This window comes from Hylobates moloch, unplaced genomic scaffold, assembly GCF_009828535.3.
Source record: "Hylobates moloch isolate HMO894 unplaced genomic scaffold, HMol_V3 SCAFFOLD_12, whole genome shotgun sequence".
NCBI lineage: Eukaryota > Metazoa > Chordata > Mammalia > Primates > Hylobatidae > Hylobates > Hylobates moloch.
This window is the reverse complement of record NW_026652287.1, coordinates 21,262,246-21,285,730: the sequence shown is the minus strand read 5'-3', so window position 1 is coordinate 21,285,730 and position 23,485 is coordinate 21,262,246. Positions and strand designations below refer to the sequence as shown.

General features: G+C 45.0%; 2 protein-coding genes across 3 annotated transcripts in view; one reads left to right on the top strand and one right to left on the bottom strand.

Annotated features, from left to right (window-relative positions):
- Positions 1-15,924, bottom strand: part of BRAP (BRCA1 associated protein) — a 45,471-nt gene extending 29,547 nt beyond the window's left edge. Inside the window, exons 1-5 of one of the 2 annotated variants that reach the window (XM_032168658.2) lie at positions 15,679-15,924; positions 13,129-13,290; positions 11,637-11,835; positions 9,151-9,340; positions 2,672-2,785 (exon numbers count right to left, since the gene is read on the bottom strand). In XM_032168658.2, coding sequence (XP_032024549.1) covers positions 2,672-2,785; positions 9,151-9,340; positions 11,637-11,835; positions 13,129-13,290; positions 15,679-15,760 — 747 coding nt within the window. In that variant the 5' untranslated portion in view covers positions 15,761-15,924. The other variant, XM_058425190.1, reaches the window with a different exon arrangement.
- Positions 15,925-16,042: 118 nt separating this feature from the next.
- Positions 16,043-23,485, top strand: part of ACAD10 (acyl-CoA dehydrogenase family member 10) — an 84,349-nt gene continuing 76,906 nt past the window's right edge. Inside the window, 1 exon segment of the mRNA XM_032168657.2 lies at positions 16,043-16,208. The gene's annotated coding sequence lies outside the window, so the exon portion shown is untranslated.

Sequence of the window (23,485 nt, the reverse complement as noted above, 5' to 3'; positions counted from 1 at the left end):
GACATTTCCTCTGGTTCACTATTTTCATCTTCATTAAAAGCTGCTGCTCCTGAAAGAGTGTTTGGAGCAAGAGTTGGAACAGTTTCTTTTGGCTTATTTGATCCAAGTTTGATGGATATTGTTGATGCTTTCTTTGTCATTTACCTAAGGCAAATCCAAACTTGGAGATCACTGTAGGCTTTGTTGGGAGGTCTGCAGCTTCTTCTTCAGCTGACCGTTTCTCAATGCTGCAACTGGAACTTTCCCTTCCATTACTGGAAGAAACAGTTTTAGTTTTCACAAGTTTTTCTGCCTCTTCAGGTCCTCTGGCGGCTCCAGCTCGCTGAGACTTTTCAGCCACCTTCTCTCCCATCCACCATCTTCCCCCATCGCCCACTTATCAAATTTTGATTTCACCTAATCAAATGCTAAAACAATCTACTCAGAACTGACTTCCATCAAGCAGATCTCAAAGTAAAAAGACTTTCAGGTCTACTTAATTTTTTAATTTTAATTTTATTTTTTAGATGGGAATCTTGTTCTGTTGCCCAGGCTAGAGTGCAGTGGCGCGATCTCAGCTCACTGCAAGCTCAGCCTCTGGGGTTTAAGCAATTCTGCCTCAGCCTACCAAGTAGCTGAGACTACAGGCATCTGCCACCACACCAGGCTAATTTTTGTATATTTAGTAGAGATGAGTTTCCTCATGTTGGCCAGGCTGGTCTCAAACTCCTGACCTCAAGTTATCCGCCCGCCTTGGCCTTCTAAAGTGCTAGGATTACAAGCATGAGATATCGCGTCTGGCCCAGGTCTAATTTAAAATAAAAGAAATCCAGCCGGGCGCGGTGGCTCATGCCTGTAATCCTAACACTTTGGGAGGCCAAAGTGGGCAGATCACCTGAGATCAGAAGTTCGAGACCAGCCTGGCCAATATGGCGAAACCCCGTCTCTACTAAAAATACAAAAAGTAGCCGGGAGTGATGGCATATGCCTATAGTCCTAGCCACTTGGGATTCTGAGGCACGAGAATTGCCTGAACCTGGGAGGTGGAGGTTATAGTGAGCCGAGATCACGCCACTATACTCCAGCCTGGGTGACAGAGTGAAACTCATGTCTCCAAAAAAAAAAAAGAAAGAAAGTAAAAGAAATCTTAATCTTAAAATAAACAGCTATATTGCTACTTTATAAAATGATTCTGATTCCAGTGAGCACATAATATAGGAAAGGTTCCCATGGGAGTGAAAGATCAGAGCCATTACAAATTGCTATCAAAACAGAATCAAGGCCATGCACGGTGGCTCATGCTTGTAATCCCAGCACTTTGGGAGGCCAAGGCGGGCAGATCACTTGAGGCCGGAAGTTCGAGACTAGCCTGGCCAGTGTGGTGAAACCCCGTCTCCACTAAAAATAAAAAAATTGGTCCGGCATGGTGGCAATATGCCTGTAATCCCAGCTACTCAGGAGGGTGAGGCACAAGAATCGCTTGAACCTGGGAGGTGGAGGTTGCAGTGAGCCAAGAGAGTGCCACTGCACTCCAGCCTGGGCAACAGAGAGACACTCTGTCTCCAAAACAAAACAAAAAAAACGGAATCAAGAGGCCAGGCACGGTGGCTCACGCTTGTAATCCCAGCACTTTGGGAGGCCATGGTGGGAAGAATGCTTGAGCTGAGGAGTTCAAGAACAGTCTGGGTAACAGGGAGACTTTTTTTTTTTTTTTTTTTGAGACAGGGTCTCACTGTTGCCCAGGCTAGAGTGCAGTGGCAAGATCACGGCTCACTATAGCCTGGACCTCCCCTGACTCAGGTGATCTTCCTGCTTCAGGGCCCCGAGTAGCTGGGACCAAAGGTGCTCAGCATCACACCCAGCTAATTTTTGTATTTTTTGTAGAGACAAGGTTTCGTCATGTTGCCCAGCCCGGTCTTGAACTCCTACGCTCAAGCAATCCATCACCTTGGCCTCCCAACTCCTGTGCTCAAGCGATCCGTCATCTCAGCCTCCCAAAAAGCTGGGATCATAGGCATGAACCACCGTGACCGGCCAGGCTGATCTTGTCTCTAAAACAAATTTTAAAAATTAGCCAGGCATGGTGGTACACGCTTGTATTCCCAGCTACTCAGGAGGCTGAGGCTAGCAGATGCTTGAACCGGAGAGACAGAGGCTGCAGTGAGCCAAGGTCACACCACTGCGCTCCAGCCTAGGTGACACAGCAAGACCCTGTCTCAAAAATAAAAGGCAGAAACAACAATTAGGAAGACAATTAAGGGTTAATATTGAAAACAAAAACATTTATTTTCAGCTACAGGCTTCGTTGATCTAGAATTGATAAACACTCAATTTCAACAATGCAGCATCTTTTTTCTCTTTTTTTACGTTTTTTGAAATTTTAGAAAATGAGATAAAATTCAATAAAATTTTCTATTTTAAAGTATACAGTTTATTGGCTTGTAGTATATTCACAAGGTTGTGCAGCTGTCATCACTATCTAATTCTAGAACACTTCCATCACTTCCAGAAGAAAGCCTGTATCCTGTTAGCAGGCACTCCCCATTCGTCTCTTCCTGCAGCCCTGACAACCACCAGTCTACTTTCTGTGTCTATGGACTGGCCTATTCTGGGTATTTCACAGATACCTTAGCATTCAATTTTACACCAATCTGATATATTTTAATTAAATATAGGAACAATTCACACTTACATCTTCAGATTTGAGCACTTCAGCTCTTTCCACATACACTAGCTGGCAAACGTCATCTTCTATTGAGTTGAACTGGCGGCCATTGCATGCCATATAAAAACTATCCGCATCAGCCTATGTACACCAATGGGGAAAAGGAAAAAAATTAAGACAGATACCCTGAAAATCTGCTTTATATTCAATATGCATGGCTTTATTCATTCTCATCAGCTTTTAAAATTTATACTTAGGAGAGAAAGCGACCACCAAAAGTCACATCTACTGAAGCTGATTGGTAGGCTAATCATACTTTGTAAATCAATATTCCATGTTTACAGTATTTCCTGGGCTACAACAGAGTTTTTACTTGAACTGGCAGAAGGTACTGAAGTGCAACAAGCTGAAAGCTGGTACAATTTTAATATTCAACCAGCAACAGTCAACATTTCCCTTAATAGCAGTTTTTTTTCCCTCTAGTCATCACTTGTGCAGCTGAAAGTAAACACTCATTTCTGCAAAGCCTGGAACCAAATAATAACTGACGCTTGTTATGAAAGAACTCTTTAAGGAAATGTCAGCATTGAGCTGGGCATGGTGGCTCATGCCTGTAATCCCAGCTCTCCGGGAGGCCGAGGCGGGCGGATCACCTAAGGTGAGGAGTTTGAGACCAGCCTGACCAACATGGAGAAACCCCGTCTCTACTGAAAATACAAAATTAGCCGGGCATGGTGGCCCATGCCTATAATCCCAGCTACTCGGGAAGCTGAGGCAGGAGAATCGCTTGAACCCAGGATGCAGAGGTTGCGATGAGCTGAGATCGGGTCATTGCACTCCAGCCTGGGCAACAAGAGCGAAACTTCATCTCAAAAAAAAAAAAAAAAAAAAAAAAAAGAAAGAAAATGTCAGCACTTATGTTAGAAAAAAATAAAAGACCAGGGGAACTGGTATGAGATGAAAAACCAACTACTCTTTAATAAACCAAATAATAATAATAATAATATTACTACACGATAGTTAGATCCCATCTAATGGATCCCATCAGGAGGTCTTAAACCGCCACCTAGTGTCCAATACCAAAAGCAAAGCTCTTGGGTCAAGGTCAAGGGGCCCAAGATGAACCAGCCTTTAAAATACTAACAGTCTCATTCCCTAGCGTTAGAAAATGGGTGAAATGTGGAGAAACAGTCCCCTTGAGGCAAAGCTGCAAAGGCACATGTGCATCTCTGAAATGGACACAGGTAAACAAAACCTTCTAGTCTAGCCTTAGTAGCAAGCAACGGTGATGATTCCAGTTTTTAAACTCAGCCAATTTTTTGAGGCAAGCGGGGAGGCCAAGGCTTGTCTGGATTTTATTCCCACACGGGCATTATCCCAAACAGAGAAAGTTATGTGCTTTGGCCCTACCAACATTGACAGGCTGCTTCTGGGAATTCTGCAAAAGGAAATGCAGCATCGTCAACCTTAAGGAAGAGATTCAGGGCTGCACCAGGCAAAAATAGTCCTGCCTGTCTACCCTCACAAGGTTCTGAATCTCACAGACACTGTAAGCTTCTCGGTAGCTTTTAATTCCCCTCCAATGAGGTAATTGTGAATTCTTGATTACTTATGCTTCCCCCTACCTTTTTTTTTTTTTGAGATGGTGTCTCGCTCTGTCACCCAGGCTGGAGAGCAATGGCACGACGTCAGCTCACTGCAACCTCTGCCTCCCAGGTTCAAGCAATTCTCCTGTCTCAGCCTCCTGTGTAACTGGGATTATAGGCATACGCCACCACACCCAGATAATTTTTTTGTATTTTAGTAGAGACAGGGTTTCACCAAGTTGCCCAGGCTAGTCTCAAACTCCTGAGCTCCAGCAATCCACCCACCTCGGTCTCCCAAAGTGTTAGGATCATAGGCGTGAGCCACCGCGCCTGGCTACTTATGCTTTCTTAACATGACCAAGTGAGCTAAGCAGCTGAGGAAGGATGATCAATTCTGAATATACTTTTATTTTGGAGGTGCACAGTGGCAGCAGGTTGGGGTGGAGAGGCTTTACTTAAGAAAACAATCTGTGTATTGAGCATAGTGCATTATAATTTGAAAATGTTTAAAGCCAGCTGTTGGACCAGAAGCCTCTTTAATACTAAGAGGTTACAACCTAATATGGCTTCCCCCATTCTTCAGGAGCAACGGTTTCTTGAAATGCTTTTGGTTGAGTAAGCAGCAAAGTCAGCACATGGTTTCACCAGGAGAAAACGGACTGCCTGAAAGTCAGGGCCTTCTCTCATCTCTTCAGAGCCTCGGGCACCACCACGGGCTGGCAGAGCCCTCTTGGGGTCTGGAGCTCTGCAAATGCTCACTAAACAACCAGGCCTCCTCAGAGGAAAGGACAAGGCATGTGACCAAAACCATTCAACGAATTATTCCTTTCTGCTACTTGAGCCAGTTTGAGACCAGCCTGGGCAACGTGGCGAAACCCCATCTCTACGAAAAATACAAAAATTAGCCGGGCATGGGGGTGGAAGCCTGTAGTCCCAGCTATTTGAGAGGCTGAGGTGGGAGGATAGCTTGAGCCCAGGAGGTGAAAGTTCTAGTGAGCCGAGATTGTGCCACTGCAGTCCAGCCTGTGCAGCAGAGCGAGACCTTGTCTCCAAAAAAATAAAATAAAATAAAAAAGGAGAAGAGGCATGCAGGTGTCGTCATGGTGGCCTAAACTAGGATGATTGTGGCAGAAATGAAAAAGATAAAAAAAAAAAAGTATTTTTTTATAACAACAACATCACTAAACAGCTGAGATTTCCCAGTTAACATATTGATCTCTTCTTTAAAATCTTGGTATTAGAAATGCACCTTTGCCTGTTCACGTATTTTCTGAGCATCTAGTATGTGCCAGGCCCTGTGCTATGTACTAGGTAGAGAGCAGGGAACAAAATACACAAAATTCAACTCACCATCTAAGTGCACTAAACAAAAGCCTGAAGCTAACTGCAAAGCACATTGCAGAAACAGCTTCTATTGAAAATGTTTGCATTGTATGGACCCAAAACTTTAAATAAACCTGGCTCTTGTTTCCTTCTAGTCCTTTGGTTTTATTGTTCTCTTCTGAGGATTAACTCAGAAAAAGACAAATCCATTATGATCAAGGTCCTTCACTGTCACAGGAATCAACTACAGCGTTGAGAACATAACTCTACTTCTCCAAAGAGGCGTCTGCTAAGGCTATGGTAACTAAGCACGCAGGTGAAAAAAAGCCAACATACTCTATTAAGTGGCCATCTGTACTTTTCTGCCCCCAAGAACAACAAAATTGAACTTCCTTCTGCTTTTCCTATGTCCTGAAGAACTGTAAATTCTCTACCCAAAGACCAAGTTTCCTAAGGGTCACACTACAAATTTGTAAGCACAACCCCCCCACCTTTTTTTTTGATCTTTTAAAAAAAAATTTGAAGAGACGGGATCTTGCCATGTTGCCCAGGCTGGTCTTGAACCCCTGGCCTTAAGCAATACTCCTGTCTTGGCCTCCCAAGGTGTTGGGATTACAGACATGAGCCATCACACCTGGCCTCACAACTCTTTCAGTTAAAGCTAAGGCCAACAGAAATTCAAAAATTACCAAAGATAAAGGGAAGGCCTATGAGTCCTTATTTAAAAATCTGTGGTGAGGAAAAGAATAAAAATGTAGTTAGGTGCCTAGGCTATGGAGTCAGGCTGCCTAGGTTTGAACCTAACTCTGTCACCTACTAGCTATTTAGCTGCGGGCAAGTGCCATATCTGTGCCTGTTTCCTCGACTGTAAAATACATGGCATTTTTTTTTTTTTTTTTTTTTTTTTGAGACAGAGTCTCGCTCTGTTGCCCAGGCTGGAGTGCAGTGGTGTGATCTTGACTCACTGCAATCTCCACATCCCAGGTTCAATCGTTTCTCTTGCCTCAGCCTCCCAAGTGGCTGGGATTACAGGCGTGCGCCACTACATCCAGCTAAGTTTTGTATTTTTAGTAGACATGGGCTTTTGCCATGTTGGCCAGGCTGGTCTCAAACCACTGCCCTCAAGTGTTCCGCCCACCTCGGCCTCCCAAAGTGCTGGGATTAAAGGCATGAGCCACTGCACCTAGCCAACATGGCATCATTGAGAGGATTCAAGGAGACAATGCATGGAAAGCACTTGGCACAGGGTCCGGTCTCTAGTAAGTGCTTCATAGTTGGTAGCTACTGAGCCTATTATTCTCACTACAGCCGATATTAGTTTAACTTCCAGTCTTACACCAAGAGGGTATTATTAGGTCTTAGAAAATCCCTGATAGGATGATAGGGATCAGCCCCTAAGACCCAGAGTTAGCAATAAATAATACAACTCATGATACCAAGATAAAGGGTTCTAGCCCCATGGGGAAGAACATGCAGCAACCTGCTTCACAGTCTCAGAAAAACATGTCAACTTGAGCAACCCTCACTTGATCAAAAGACACAAGGGGAAAGACAGTGCAGATGTACAAGGAAAATTCATTCACAGTAAATATCCACAATATTACCTGCACATTACAAAGGGAAGTACTTGTTATAGGGAATTGTGTGGGTTTATTAAACAGGTGAGTGTGGTGGGTTTATAAGACTTCAGACTATTTTAAAAGCCTAAGTGTTCTTAAACATTTTTTCCCAATCTATTTCTGGGTCTTTTCCTTTGTTACTTGCTTATTGCCCTAGTTGTTAAGTAGAAACTATAACAATACTGCTGTCATAGAATGTCTCACAAACAACCGCCTCCCTTCCCCACACCTTCATCCCACTCCTACTAGGAGAGGAGTGTGTCCCTGGAATTGAAAGTGAGGATGCCACTCTTGCTTGTCATTTATGTCTAGCTATGTAACCCTGGGCAAACCACTTATCTCCCTCTGCAGTCACCCTCCTCATCTGTAAAACAAAGATAACAACACAGTTTCCGCAAGGGATTGTAGTGAGGATTAAATGAGACAAAGCGTATTGAACACTTGGCACAGTGATACAGAAGCCATCAATAAACGTTGGATATTATCATCGTTATCCTTATTATTACATGTGCTACCAGACTGAAATGGCTTAAGGCACGATTTTCCCATGGTTTGCAAAGCTCCTTGGTACCCTTGGAAGGCTCTCTGATGGACAGTGAAAGGAGCTATTCAAATGCTTTTCTGTTCTTAATGTCAACTTGTAAACTTTAAATCCAAAGGCTAATTGAAACATTTTAAATGTCTCCCTAAATGATGGGGCACTTTGTAAACATAAAACATAGTAACTGTGTACTCTCTTGTAGACAGAACTCCACACTAAAGCTTCTCTCTGCGGCTCACAGAACAGGTACACTCTTCCACCATTAAAAAGAGAATGAGACCAGGCGCAGTGGCTCATGCCTGTAATCCCAGCACTTTGGGAGGCCGGGACGGGCAGATCACCTGAGGTCCAGAGTTCGAGACCAGCCTGACCAACATGGAGAAACCCCGCCTCTACTGAAAATACAAAATTAGCCGGGCATGGTGGTGCAAGCCTATAATCCCAGCTACTCCGGAGGCTGAGGCAGAATGGCTTGAACCTGGGAGGCGGAGGTTGCTGTGAGCTGAGATCGCGCCATTGCACTCCAGCCTGGGCAACAAGAGTGAAACTCCATCTCAAAAAAAAAGAAAGAATGAAAGAAGTGGGGGTAATGGAAAAATAATAAGATGGTGTTAACTTCAAAAAGTTTGGGAACTACTGCTTTTCTGGAATAGTTACTGCTTGTTTAAAAAAACAAACAGGCCGGGCATGATGGCTCATGCCTGTAATCCCAGCACTTTGGGAGGCTGAGGCAAGTGGATCACAAGGTCAGGAGTTCGAGACCAGACTGGCCAACATGGTGAAACTCCATCTGCACTAAAAATACAAAAATTAGCCAGGCATGGTGGTGCATGCCTGTAGTCCCAGCTACTCAGGAGGCTGAGGCAGGAAAATCGCTTGAACCCGGGAGGCGGAGGTTGCAGTGAGCCGATACCACACCACTGCACTCCAGCCTGGGTGACAAGAGTGAGAATCCGTCTCAAAAAAAAAGAAACTAGTTTCTTTTTTTGGAGATGGATTCTCACTCTTGTCACCCAGGCTGGAGTGCAGTGGTGTGATGTCAGCTTTCTGCAACCTCTACCTCCTTGCAAAACCCTAAACTTCATACCCAATCTGATCTATAAAAAATCATGGGCATGAGGCCAGGTGCAGTGGCTCAGAGCATCTGTAATCCCAGCACTTTGGGAGGCCAAGGCAGGAGGATTGCTTGAGGCCAAGAGTAGCCTGGAAAACACAGCAAGATCTCATCTCTACTGAAAAAAAAAAAATGTGTGTATGTTATAATTGTATTTCTGCTAATGAATTTAGAAATACATCTAGAATTACAATTATATCTTAGAAGACATATCAAGAATCTTAAGTGCAAAATGTTGTAAATCACATACAGCTACTATCATACAGTTTCAATAACACAGTTTTTGTGGCAAAGAGATTTTTAATAACTTTAATAACTTTTACCTGTGCACTAAACTTTATCAGCACCATATATTGGTTAGGAGTAGAATCTCTGATGATTTTCATTTGTTCAATTACTTCGTTAAATGGGGCAACAAACTTCATAAGGTCATGACTGGTCATTGCAGCAGGGACTGTGAGAATACACAGCATGGCACTGCGCTGCACATCTTCTTTTAAGGAGGTCATCTTACTAACAAAACAATAATTAGAGTGTCTTGAATAGATGAGGTATGGTTAGTTTAAACAATATTAGACAACTTTTATGTCCAAGAAAACAGGAAAAAATAAAAATTGTAATATTTCATTAATGAATTGTTCTATATTATACCCCCCATTAGACTTTTTAATCTTCCGTTCAACGTTTATTACGGTTATAAATCTGCATTCGGCAAATTTGCAGTCTTTTACTCTCATCAATGTTTGAATAATAATCTGTCACTGGTGGCCAGGCACAGTAGCTCATGCTTGTAATCTCAGCACTTTGGGAGGCCGAGGCGGGCAGATCATGAGGTCAGGAGATCGAGACCATCCTGGCTAACACGGTGAAACCCCATCTCTACTAAAAATACAAAAGAAATTAGCCGGGCATGGTGGCAGGTGCTTGTAGTCCCAGCTACTTGGGAGGCTGAGGCAGGAGAATGGTGTGAACCCAGGAGGCAGAGCTTGTAGTGAGCCAAGATCATGCCATTGCACTCCAGCCTGGGCCACAGAGCAAGACTCCATCTCAAATAAATAAATAAATAAATAAATAAATAAATAAAAATTTGTCACTGGTTAACTTAAAAGCACAACTCTGGCTATGGACCTCTCTTAAAAGGCCTAAAAAAACAGCTCTAAATATCAGAGACTTCTCTTTCTCTTTTTTTCTTTCAGACAGTCTTGCTGCACGGTCTCGGCTCACTGCAACCTCTGCCTCCTGGGTTCAAGCAATTCTCCTGCCTCAGCCTCCTAAGTAGCTGGGATTACGGACGCGCACCACCACGCCGGGCTAATTTTTGTATTTTTAGTAGAGATGGGGTTTCACCATGTTGGCCAGGCTGGTTTCGAACTCCTGACCTCGTGATCCCCCTGCCTCGGCCTCCCAAAGTGCTGGGATTACAGGCATGAGCCACCACGCCCGGCAAGAGAGAATTCTAAACCATGAAGATGTAACTGAGGATTACAGGAAGTGTTACCAAGTTGAGATGGCTGGAATAGAGAGGAAAGAAAATCCTCCCACAATGCAATTTGTTTTTTGAAATGCTGCAAACTCACTTGACAGTTGTGATCCAGAATGGCTACCTGTGCCAGGTGCAGTGACTCACACCTGTAATCCCAGCACTTTGGGAGGGTGAGGTGGGCTGATCACTTGAGGTCAGGAGTTCGAGACCAGACTGGCCAACATGATGAAACCCCATCTCTACCAAAAAAAAAAAAAAATTTAACTGGGCGTGGTGGTGTGCACCTCTGGTCCCAGCTACTCTGAGGTAGGAGAATTGCTTGAACCCGGGAGGGGAGGTTGCAGTGAGTGAGGATTGCACCACTGCACTACAGCCTGAGTGATGGAGTGAGACCCTGTCTCAAAACAAAACAAAACAAAAAACAAAATGGCTACCTGAATAGTCACTGTTTTCCCAGTAGGGATCTGGCAAATGAGTTAGCACAAGAACGGCCTTAAGGTATCAGCTACCATTACCCAAGAACGTAGTGGCTGGGCTTGTGGATTAGCTAGCCAAATGCTTCCTTTCCTTGGGGCTCCAGCAAGCTTTGTTTGAACCACAGAAAATGGTAAAAAAGAGGTAATAAAATTGTAATGAGTTAACTGACTTCTTAGCAGCCTCTTCAGTAAAGATTTGGTAGGGACACGAGACTACAAAGATGCTGTGGATCATTTTCTTTGTCCTTTCAATTCCCCATCACCTTCCATGCCTATCTGCTAAGAAAACATTTTCCTGGCAGGGCGCAGTGGCTCACGCCTGTAATCCCAGCACTTTGGGAGGCTGAGGCGGGCAGATAACCTGAGGTCGGAGTTCAAGACCAGCCTGGCCAACATGGTGAAACCCCATCTCCACTAAAAATGCAAAAGATTAGCTAGGTGTGGTGGCGGGAGCCTGTAATCCCAGCTACTTGGGAGGCTGAGGAAGGAGAATCACTTGAACCCAGGAGGCAGAGGATGCAGTGATCTGAGATTGCGACATTGCACTCCAGCCTGGGCAATGAGAGCAAAACTCCGCTTCAAAAAAAAAAAAAAAGAAAACATTTTTCCCATATATTCTCTTAAGTGTATTTACAGGCATTTCTTTTATAAGGAAAAGCTTTGACCCAATCCACAAGATTAATCAAATGTAAAACATCTGAGAATTCTCTAACATACAACAGACAAAAGTATTATTATTTTGAAGTTTAAAATACCCACTTTCCTTTAGGGCAAGAGACTATGCTAAAGGAAAGAAAAAAAAAAAAAAAAAGAAAATTGACTAACTCCCAAGAAAAGATGGTTTTCTTACTTTGTCTTATATAGGTGCATAATACCATGAACTATTTCAACTGATGGATTTCCACTGAAGAATGAAATCTGGTCTGGAAGCTGTTTGGATGGAGAATCTGGGGCAGCGTTTATGCATTCCTTACTGTGATCTTTACTTCTTTGCGCAGTGGGGGAGGCTTCTGAAGACTTCCTTTCTTCCACTGTAGTTTTTAGGTCATCTTTCACCAATTAAAAAATAGCAGATTATAAATGGATAGGACATATGCTGAAGGATTCGAACTAGATTAAAATTTCAAGTCAGAGGAACAAACTTTGATAGAGTAATTATAATGTAATGCATCAACAGCTATTATTTGTAGAACAGCTGAGTTTATGAGAGCATCATACTTTAAAGCTCTCTTTGCTCCATAAAAATCTCATTAACATCCTCAGAAACTTAAGGATGGCTATTACATTTGGCAATACCATAATGCAAGCAGGTATCTTCTAACACGAAATCCTAACTGGGACAAACATTCAGGGCTACAAAGTTTGAAATCCAAACCTACCAGTTCTGACCACCTCCATGTTGGAGATGTAGTACTATCTACACATCCACTTCCACAGATGAAATGAGCTGGCTGGCAGGGTGCAGTGGCTCATGCCTGTAATCCCAGCACTTTGGGAGGTCAAGAGGCTGGCTCACATGGTGAAACCCTGTCTCTACTAAAAATACAAAAATTAGCTGGGTGTGGTAGCGTGCACCTGTAGTCCCAGCTACTTGGGAGGCTGACAGAGGAAGGAGAATTGCTTGAAACTGGGTGGTGGAGGTTGCAGTAAGCCGAGATCGCGCCACTGCACTCCCACCTGGCGACAAAGTGAGACTCTGTCTCAAAAAAAAAAAAGAAAGAAAGAAATGAGCAATGAGCTGGCAGAGCAGGGGAAGGCACAACATGTTTATTTAGACACATTAATGATCTGCCACTGAACTAGGTGGTAAGAAATTCTCCCTGGCAGCCGGGTGTGGTGGCTCACACCTGTAATTCCAGCACTTTGGGAGGCCGAGGCAGGTGGATCACTTGAGACCAGGAGTACAAGACCAGCCTGGCTAACAGGGAGAAACCTTGTCTCTACTAAAAATACAAAAATTACCCAGGCGTGGTAGAGGGCATCTGTAATCCCAGCTACTTGGGAGGCTGAGGCGGGAAGACTGCTTCAGCCCAGGAGGCCGAGGTTGTAATGACCCGACACTGCACCACTGCACTCTAGCCTGGGCAACAGAGACCCTGCCTCAAAAAAAAAAAGTCCCCCCTGCCACTGAACTGAATTGTCAACCCCAACTGTTAAGATTCATTTGGAAGCAATATTTGGAAACACTAACAGGTGGCTTAACAGTGTCATATAAAGCACACAGGCAGTGAAAGATAAAAGTATGCTAGATGTTGAAATCGTAGGCTCATCAAACACCGTGTATAAAACAAGCAACCAGGGTTCACATTACAAAAGAGAGTCCAGGGTTTTAGAAAGCATACCTGAGTTAGACTTCATGGTCTCAATGATCACATCTGTCATTTCTCGACGGCCGAGATGCTGATGGATAATCGCTACTTTCTCTCCTGGTGACTTCCCTTCTAAACAGGCTACAGCTGAAGCTAGTGTCGTCTTTTTTATCTCCTCATCAGACATTTCCCCGGCTAAAGAACACATGAATGATTAATACAAGGTAATAAAACAAGCTCCTCTCTGTTCTCTATTCCTCCACCATTAGGTTTTCCTTTTCTTTCTCCTGCCTTCTGCCAAGATGATAAGAAGCCTTTGTAGTATCCATCTCACTCACCTCTGGGACCACTGCAGTACCCAGCAAAGAGTCAATAAGCAGCCAGGACAATGTACTCAGAAATGCAGGGCTGTTCTACTGAAATCATGCACTTTATTTTTATTTTTTGAGACAGAGTCTCACTCTGTCACCCAGGCTGGAGTGCAGTGGTGTGATCTTGGCTCACTGCAACCTCCACCACCCTGGTTCAAGTGATTCTCCTGCCCCAGCCTCCAAGTAGCTGGAATTACAGGCACACGCCACCACGCCCAGCTAATTTTTGTACTTTCAGTAGAGATGGGGCTTCACCATGTTGGACAGGCTGGTCTCAAACTCCTGGCCTCAAAGTGATCTACCCGCCTTGACCTCCCAAAGTGCTGGAATTACAGGTGTGAGCCACTGCGCCTAGCCCGAAATCATGCACTTTAAAGCAAATCGCCAAATGGGGAGCCTTAGAGAAGGTTCAACAGTGATCATGCCCAGATGAGCTAACATTTTAGTGACACCTGATAAAATGAAATTGTGTTCAGTCCAAAATGAAGATATCAAGTCCATTAAAAAAACAAAATTTCAAAAACTTGTAGGGGTAGTCTTAAACATCCTGGCTTATGCTCCAGCCATGAACATCTGTGATTACTGTCTTAAATCAATGAAACACATGAAAAGGAAAACAGAATTTGGAGACTTAACTGAAATATCCCTAATATATGCTCTGTCGGGGCAGGGACAAGGCCTGTTTTGCCCGCCACTGTATTCCCAGCCCTTATACCACAGTGCCGAGCACATAGAGGAAGCTCTCTAAATGTTTGATGAATAAATGACTACATGACTGACCCATGCAGATGTCTATATGCGGCTAATATCAATTTAGCTGACTTTCAGAACTCAGAAGCCACTTTTAGCCTTTGGAAAGGTGCTCATAAGCTGTAAAATCATATTCAATCTTGCAGCTCCAAAGGTCACATCCTCAGGAAGTTTCCAAAGACACCATCCCTACCTGCCCCCATCCCTCTCTCCAAACCCAACACATCTTCTTGTAATAGCTTCCCAAATTGTTTCTCCTTTCCTTCACAGCACTTACCACAGTTGTAATTCTACACATATTCTGCACTTATTTAATTCATCTGTTTCCTCCACAAAACTGCTGGTGCCATTAAAGCAGAGACTCTGTCTGATTCAGCACACAAGGAAAGCTCCAGCAGATATGAGCATAAGTTTTTTTTTTTTTTTTTTTGAAATGGACTTTATCTCTTGTCGCCCAGGCTGGAGTGCAGTGCCACAATCTTGGCTCACCACAACCTCCACCTCCCAGGTTCAAGCGATTCTCCTGCCTCAGCCTCCCCAGTAGCTGGGATTACAGGCACCTGTCACCACGCCCAGCTAATTTTTGTATTTTTAGTACAGACAGGGTTTCACCATGTTGGCCAGGCTGGTCTCGAACTCCCAACCTCAGGCGATCCGCCCGCCTCGGCCTCCCAAAGTGTTAGGATTACAGGGGTGAGCCACCGTGCCCGGCCAAGTATTTCTTGAATGAATGTTATTATTAGTTAATTATCTGAGGACCAAGGAACAGAGCCAGAGCTGCATTCCCCACTAAAGAGCATCCTTACTTGTGTTACTGGTGTAAAAAGCTCAGACTCAAGTCCAGCTCACTGAGTTAGAATCCCAGTTTCACCCATTACAGATAACCTTAGGCAAATCAATTAATCACTAAGCTTCAGTTTCCCAATGTGTAAGAGGCACATGCCACACCCATCTGCCTCTTAGGGCTGTTGCAAAGATAATTAAAGAATACAATACACAAAAGGCGTTTAGTACAGTGCTGGGATATAGGAATTGTCCAAATTTTAGTTATGACTATGGTTAGGGGGCACCTCAATGGATATCCTTCCAAAAGGGAACAATTTAATTAACCCAGGGACCGTCCAGCGTTGCTGGGGACCCAGTCCTTGCCTTTACGGAGCCCATAGGAAAGCAAGTGAGACAAACACACCACTCGACTCTCTCGAGAGGGAGACGCGCCAGGTATAAACTGAATGCCCTCAGACCGCACAGGGAGGGAGGTTCGGGGCAGGGCTTCCCTGAGATAACATACGGGAAGGCCTCTCAAGGGTGGATGGGAAACAGAGGGATCCCGATCACCTCTCCGTGTCTTCCTGAGGCAAGAGCCCTCGCCGCGGGCTTTTCCCGGACCAGTGCTTTGGGAGGGGAAGCCCTCCGGGCCCAGACCCGGCTACAGGGAATGCGGCGAGGCCGCGGGACTCACCCGCGGCGCTGAAGCCGAAGCCGGCGGGGACAGGCGAGTGTTCCGCGAGCTCCAATCGGATGACAACGAGTGACACACTCATAGGGCAGGCGCTGGCCGGCGCGGGCCCCGGCGGGCTCAGGCGAGGCTGGAAGGCGAGCCGAGAGGCCGAGCGGCCCGGGGCCGGCAGCGCCGCCACCGCCTCAACTCAGTCGCCGCCGCCTCAGCAGCAACAGCTCCTCAAACAGCCCTCGGAGCCACAACAACCTCCACTTCCGCCTCCCGGCCGCCGTCGCTGACCCGCGGTTTACGCATGCGCGCACGACCGCGCACAGCGATTGGGCGGCGTGGCATGGGGTCAGCCACTGCCCTTCCGGACGCGATTTCGAGGAGGTCGGAGCGGAAGGACGTCGTGGCGATTGCTAGCGCTGGGATCCCACACTTAGGCTGAACTGCAGGTTTTCGCACAGCCGCGAGTTAACCTCTGCCCTCCCCAGAGGCCTTGTCCTAATCCACCTCGGCTGACGGCGCGGGATCCCTGGCTCCGCGAGGTCTCCGAATTGTCCGAGCTATCTGCTATGCAGAACTTTGCCCCTTTTGTTGTGTTTTACTCCTGTCTCTAACCCTAGTATGGATGGTTTTGTTTCTGTCCCACTTTACAGATAGGTACAACGAGGCTCAGAGAGGTGAAGTTGCTTCTAAGGGGCCGTAGAGAGTGGAGACTCGATCGCTGTTCGGATAGCAATATGGTTGGGCGCGGTGGCTCACGCCTGTAATCCCAGCCCAGAGGCTTAGGCGGGCGAATCACCTCAGGTCAGGAGTTCGAGACCAATTTGGCCAACATGGTGAAACCTCGTCTCTACTAAAAATACAAAAAATGCCAGGCTTGGTGGCGAGCGTCTGTAGTCCAAGCTACTTAGGAGGCTGAGACAGGAGAATCGCTTGTACCCGGGAGGCGGAGGTTGCAGTGAGCCGAGATAGTGCTACTGTACTCCCGCCTGGGCAACAAGAGCGAAACTCCGTCTCAAAAAAAAAAAAAAAAAAGAAAAGAAAAGATGGTGATCTGCTGGTTACGAACACAGTGCTGCAGTTAGACCTGGGTCCTCCTCCCCACCCTGTCACTTCACAAATGTTTCTGAGAGTCTAGACACCCTTGGGATGCTTGAGATACGTTGGCATATAAGATAAACACAGTTCTTGTCCTTACTATGAGGTCGACCTACATCAGCAGTTGTGCAGTCTTGAACTAGTATAGTCATTGCATAAAGTTGGCATGATATCATATCCTCATGCAGTAGTGAGGATGAAATGGAATTATGTATATGTAGATAACATTAGCTCTTCTGAGGCTCAGCATTCTTTCCAGTATGTCAGACTGGCTTTTGTATGTAGATACTGACACAATCAATGCATATGGGACACATACATGACAGGATGCTATGCTAGGTACATTGTATAATGATACATATGTAAGTACATAGTACATTCTAGATGTGTGTGTATGTGGACATAGTACATTCTAGATGTGTGTGTATGTGGACCATATAACATGACCACAAGATATATGAGTATGTAGATCTTGTGACTACATCCTATGAAATACGTTTCCATGTGCCCTGTTTAAATCAGGGTTTCTCAACTCTGCACTATTAACATTTTGGGTCCTGATTATTCTTTCTTGTTTTTGGCAAGGGGGTGGGGTGTACTGAGCATTGTAGAGTGTTTAGAAACATCCCTGGCGTGACCCACTAGATGTCAGTGGCACCTCTCCCCAGGTGGTGACAACGAATAATGTCTCTGGACCTTGCCAGATGTCTCCTTGGGGTTAAAAAACCTTGTTGAAGAATCACAGGGTTATGTGAAAGTGCATAAACCATACACACATACTATATGCATAAAACCTATGAGACCTCTTGTGAACTTTTTTAGTATATTACTGTAGTAAATAACATTTCAACGTGTGCCAGGTGCTAATTTGAGTGTTTCATATACCTTGTCTCATACAATGGTCACAACAACTTTATGAAACTGGTACTGTGTCCCTATTCTACAGAGGAGTAACCTGAGGCTCAGAGGAAGAGTAACTGGCTTAGGATTTCACAGATAGTAGTAGCAGAGCTGGAATTGAAATCCAGGCAATCTGAATCCAGAACTAACACTCTTTTATCTCTTTACCAAACAAACCATCTTCTTTTTTTTTTTTTTTTTTTTTTTGTATTTTGAGACGGAGTCTCACTCTGTCGCCCAGGCTGGAGTGCAGTGGTGCGATCTCGGCTCACTGCAACCTCGGCTTCCTGGATTCAAGCTTCCTGCCTCAGTCTCTCAAGTTGCTGGGACTACAGGTGCGCAGCACTGCACCCAGCTGATTTTTGTATTTTGTTTTGGAGATAGGGTTTCGCCATGTTGGTCAGGCTTGTCTCGAACTCCTGACCTTGTGATCCACCCGCTTCGGCCTCCTAAAGTGCTGGGATTACAGGCGTGAGCCACCGCACCTGGCCCCAAGCATCTTCTTAATGTATGACAACACACACTGTGTGTGCATATTTATGAGAGCATTATTTAGGTAGCAAGTCTGCATTATCATGCTAATCCCATTTTGAGTGTCAGGAAGAAGATAAATCTTTTTTTTTTTTTTTTGAGACAGAGTCTCACTCTGTTGCCCAGGCTGGGGTGCAATGGCAGGATCTTGCTCACTGTAACTTCCACCTCCCAGGTTCAAGCGATTATCCTGCCTCAGCCTCCCAAGTAGTTGGGATTACAGGCACCTGCCACCACACCCGCCTAATTTTTGTATTTTTAGTAGAGATGGGGTTTCGCCATGTTGGTCAGGCTGGTCTTGAACTCCTGACTTTAGGTGATCTGCCCTCCTCGGTCTCCCAAAGTGCTGGGATTACAGACGTGAGCCACTGCGCCCAGCCTGACAAATCTTTATGGTAGATACCAGTAACAGAGAACTAGAACTGTTAGCCAGAGTTGGGCAGGTTGGGAATGTTACAGCTCTTTGTGGCTGCCAAGGATTAAACCTGTCCCCAGCTTTTCCCTGTTTTCTGATATTTCCAGTTTATGCATCCTTCCAACTCATGGAGCACCAGCTATGTGTCTAAAACCTGTACTAAGTCCCAGGGGATGTATGTATACTAAGATGAATAAGATAGTCCTTGTCTTAAGGAGCTTATGAGTTCAGAAACACGTAGACGTGAAAACAGGCCAGGCACAGTGGCTCTTGCCTGTAATCCCAGCACTTTGGGAGGCTGAGATGGGAGGATCACTTGAGGTCAGGGTTTCGAGACCAGCCTGGCCAACATGGTGAAATCCCGACTCTACTAAAAAAAATACAAAACCTTGTAATCCCAGCACTTTGGGAGGCCAAGGCAGGCAGATCACGAGGTCAGCAGGTCGAGACCATCCTGGCTAACACGGTGAAACACTGTCTCTACTAAAAATACAAAAAATTAGCTGGGCATGGTGGCGGGCACCTGTAGTCCCAGCTACACGGGAGGCTGAGGCAGGAGAATTGCTTGAACCTGGGAAGCAGAGGCTTCAGTGAGCCAAGATTGCCCCACTGCCCTCCAGCCTGGGCGTCAGAGCAAGACTCCCATCTCAAAATGAAAACAGTTACTGTGTAATGGGGTAAGTGCTCTGCCGAAGATAGGGAGAAGAGGCCACAGGAGTGAAAAAAAGAAGTCCCACACTCTACCTGGAAAAAGAAACGAAAAGGCTCCCCAGAGGAGCTAAAACTGAGGTTGTGATGTCAAAGTGAATGGAAATTCACCTAACAGATAAACCAGGGAAAGGTGTTCCAGTCAGTGAGCACGGCAGGTACGAAGGCCTAGAGGTATGAGAAATGACAGCATTTCCTGCCTTGGGGAGTGGCTAGAGCAGAACAGTTGTTTGTAGTTGAAGGAATAAGCAGTCTGCTTGTGGGAGCATTGCCCACATGTCCATTAGTGAGACTATGTGGAGGACAGTGTCCTCCATAAGGATTAAAGTTGCCCCTTCAGGCCCCAAAGGCATTTTTCTTTTTTCTTTTTTTTTTTTTTTTTGAGACGGAATCTCACTCTGTCACCCAGCCTGGAATGCAGTGGCGCGATCTTGGCTCACTGCAAGCTCCGCCTCCCGGGTTCACGCTATTCTCCTGCCTCAGCATCCTGAGTAGCTGGGACTACAGGCGCCTGCCACCATGCCCGGCTAATTTTTTTGTATTTTTAGTAGAGACACGGTTTCACCATGTTAGCCAGGATGGTCTTGATCTTCTGACCTCGTGTCTGCCTGCCTCGGCCTCCCAAAGTGCTGGATTTACAGGCATGAGCCACCGCGCCCGGCCCCCCCCCAAAAGCATTTTTCATCTCTACTAAGCCCTCACGCAAAATATACAAGTGTGTAAGTAAATTTCTCTTTCTATTATAAACATTGGCCTTGGCATAGGAACATAAGTAAAACTGAAAATGCAAATGAAACTTGACATTTTTAGTTTCAAATATTGCCCCCAAATTCAGCAAATTTCCAGTTACCGTCGTTGCATAGTGGTATCCTCAGCAGATGGGTGCAGGACCCTCTGCAGATGCCAAAATCTGTGGATGCTCAAGTTCCTGATATACAATGGTGTAGCATTTGTTTATAACCTATGCACACCCTCCTATATGCTTTAACCCATTTCCCGTTTAGAAACAAAAGTACTTGACCGGGTGTGGTGGCTCACGCCTGCAGTCCTGGCACTTTTGGAGGCCGAGGCCGGTGGATCACTTGAGGTTGGGAGTTCGAGACCAGCCTGGCCAACATGGTGAACGCCCGTCTCTACTATAAAAATACAAAAAATTAGCTGAATGTGGTGGTGAGTGCCTGTAGTCTCAGCTACTCGGGAGGCTGAGGCAAGAGAATAGCTTGAACCCGGGAGGCGGTTCCAGTGAGCCAAGATCACACCATTGCACTCCAGCCTGGGCAACAGAGCAAGACTCCGTCTCAAAACAAAAACAAAAAAGCAAAAAAAGTGCAGCTCGCTGCCAGCGCAGTATTCTCAGGGCAAGCAGGATATGAGTTAAGTAATCCCCTGGCTGGGCACGATGGCTCACACCTGTAATACCAGCACTTAGGGAGGCTGAGGTGGGTGGATCATGAGGTCAAGAGATTGAGACCATTCTGGCCAACACGGTGAAATCCTGTCTCCACTAAAAATACAAAAATTAGCCAGGCGTGGTGGCACGTATCTGTAATCCCAGGTACTTGGGAGGCTGAGACAGGAGAATCACTTGAACCCAGGAGGTGGAGGTTGCAGTGAGCTCCGATCATGCCACCGCACTCCAGCCTGGTGACAGAGGGAGACTCCATATCAAAAAATATATATATTTAATATATATTATATGTATCAAATCACATCTATATCAAAATAGATAAATATATATACATGCATATATGTATGTATACCTAAAACAGTGTAAGTACTGTGTAAATAAATAGTTGTTAACCTGTATTTTTTGTTTGCATTTTTTATTGTTGTGTTGTTATTTTTATTGGTTTTTGTTTGTTTGTTTTTGAGATGGAGTCTCGCTCTATAACCCCGGCTGGAATGTGGAGTGCAGTGGCACAACCTTGGTTCACTGCAACCTCCACTTCCCCGGTTCAAGTAGTTCTCGTGTCCCAGCCTCCCGAGTATCTGGGATTACAGGCATGCGCCACCACGCCTGGCTAATTTTTTTTCTGTATTTTTAGTAGAGACGGGGTTTCACAATGTTGACCAGGTTGGTCTCGAACTCTCGACCTCAGTTCATCCGCCTACATTGGCATCCCAAAGTTCTGGGATTACAGGCGTCAGTCACTGTGCCCTTACTGTGTGTGTTTGTTTTGTTTTGTTTTACTTCAAATATTTTCTTTTTTCTTTTTTTTTTTTTTTTGAGATGGAGTCTCGCTCTGTTGCCCAGGCTGGAGTGCAGTGGCACCATCTCGGCTCACTGCAAGCTCCGCCTCCCGGGTTCACACCATTCTCCTGCCTCAGCCTCCCAAGTAGCTGGGACTACAGGTGCCCTCCACCACGCTCGGCTAATTTTTTGTATTTTTAGTAGAGACGGGGTTTCACCGTGTTAGCCAGGATGGTCTCAATCTCCTGACCTCATGATCTGCCCACCTCAGCCTCCCAAAGTGCTGGGATTACAGGCGTGAGCCACTGCACCCGGCCTTACTTCGAATATTTTCTATTGTAGTTGGCCGAATCTGCAGATGTGGAACTCACAAATACAGAGGCTGACTATACATGAGAAACACATTATATTCAAGATTTACCACTTAAGAGTCCTTTCTCTAGGTGCTTATAGAGGTTGAATATCCCTTATCCCAAATGTTTGGAACCAGAAGTAGTTCAGATTTTGGATTTTGGTATATCTGCGTATATATAATGAGATATCTTGGGGTTGGGACCCAAGGCTAAACATGAAATTCACTTATGTTTCATATATATCTTATACACATAGCCTGATGGTAATTTTATACTATATTTTAAATAATTTTGTGCATGAAACAAAGTTTGTGTTAAGTACTTACGTGTGGAATTTTTCACTGTGGCATCATGTGGGGGCTCAAAAAGTTTTGGATTTTTGGATCATTTCGGGTATCGGATATTCGGATTAGGGATGCTCAACCTGTACAGTTTTTTGAGTCCTAGACGGGTGCAGTGACTCATGCCTGTAATTCCAGCACTTTGGGAGGCCGAGGTAGGTGAATCACCTGAGGTCAGGAGTTTGATACCAACCTGACCAACGTGGCAAAACCCCATCTCTACTAAAAATACAAAAATTAGCCAGGTATGGTGGTGCCCACCTGTAGTACCTGCTACTTGGGAGGCTGAGGCAGGAGAATCACTTGAACCCGGGAGGCAGAGGTAGCAGTGAGCCAAATTCGTGCCACTACACTCCAGCCTGGGCAACAGAGTGAGACTCTCTCTCTCTAAAAAAAAAAAAAAAAAAAAAGTTTCTGATTTTGGAGCATTTCAGATGTCAGATATTTGGATTTGGGATGCTCAAACTATATAGTTTTGGAGTCCTTTTGGCCCCACTGAAGTGACTCCTGTAAACTCAGATGCTGTCTTACCAACCTGTTTTGCACTCTCCTGATTTTTAGTAAGCTTTTTAACTGTAGAAATCACATAAAAAGCTTAAAGATTTTCATGAAGAAAATAGAATTTGCCTTCATTATTTTGTTTTTTTCTGCATCTTTTTATTTCAAGCTTATAGAAAAGTCGAAAGGAGTTATACAATGATCTCCCGTTAATACCTTTCGTCTAGACTCACTATTAATGTCTGGCCATGTTTGGTTTTCTCTATACACGAGTGTATATAGGTATGCATCTGTATACGTGTGCATGTATGTGTGTTGTGTGTGTCTTTTTTTTTTTTCTGAACCTTTTGAAAGTAAGTTTGAGGAACAGTTACCAGGCAGCTGCAGTGATCTGTAAGTGGAAATGATGGTGTTTTGTGGTGTGAGGGTGTCATCGTAAGTGCTAGGAGGAGGCAAGTACAGGACATCTTAGGAGCACAGGAGAGACTCCTAATGAGTCTTTTCTGGTATCCCCAAGAGGCTTCATGAAGACAGTGACTGGTAAACTACAACCCAAAGGACTGTTTGGAATTAGCCAGGCAACAGGTAGAACAGAGCATTGCAGAGGAGGAGAACATCCGTTTGAGGAAACTGCATGTAGATGTGTATGTCCAGATCATCCCAGGTTGAGGTGAAAAAATGGGGAGTTGCTGTAGAAAGGAATGAGTTTTTTTTTTTTTTTTTTTTGAGACAGACTCTGACTTTGTCACCCAGGCTGGAATGCAGTGGCACAATCTTGGCTCAC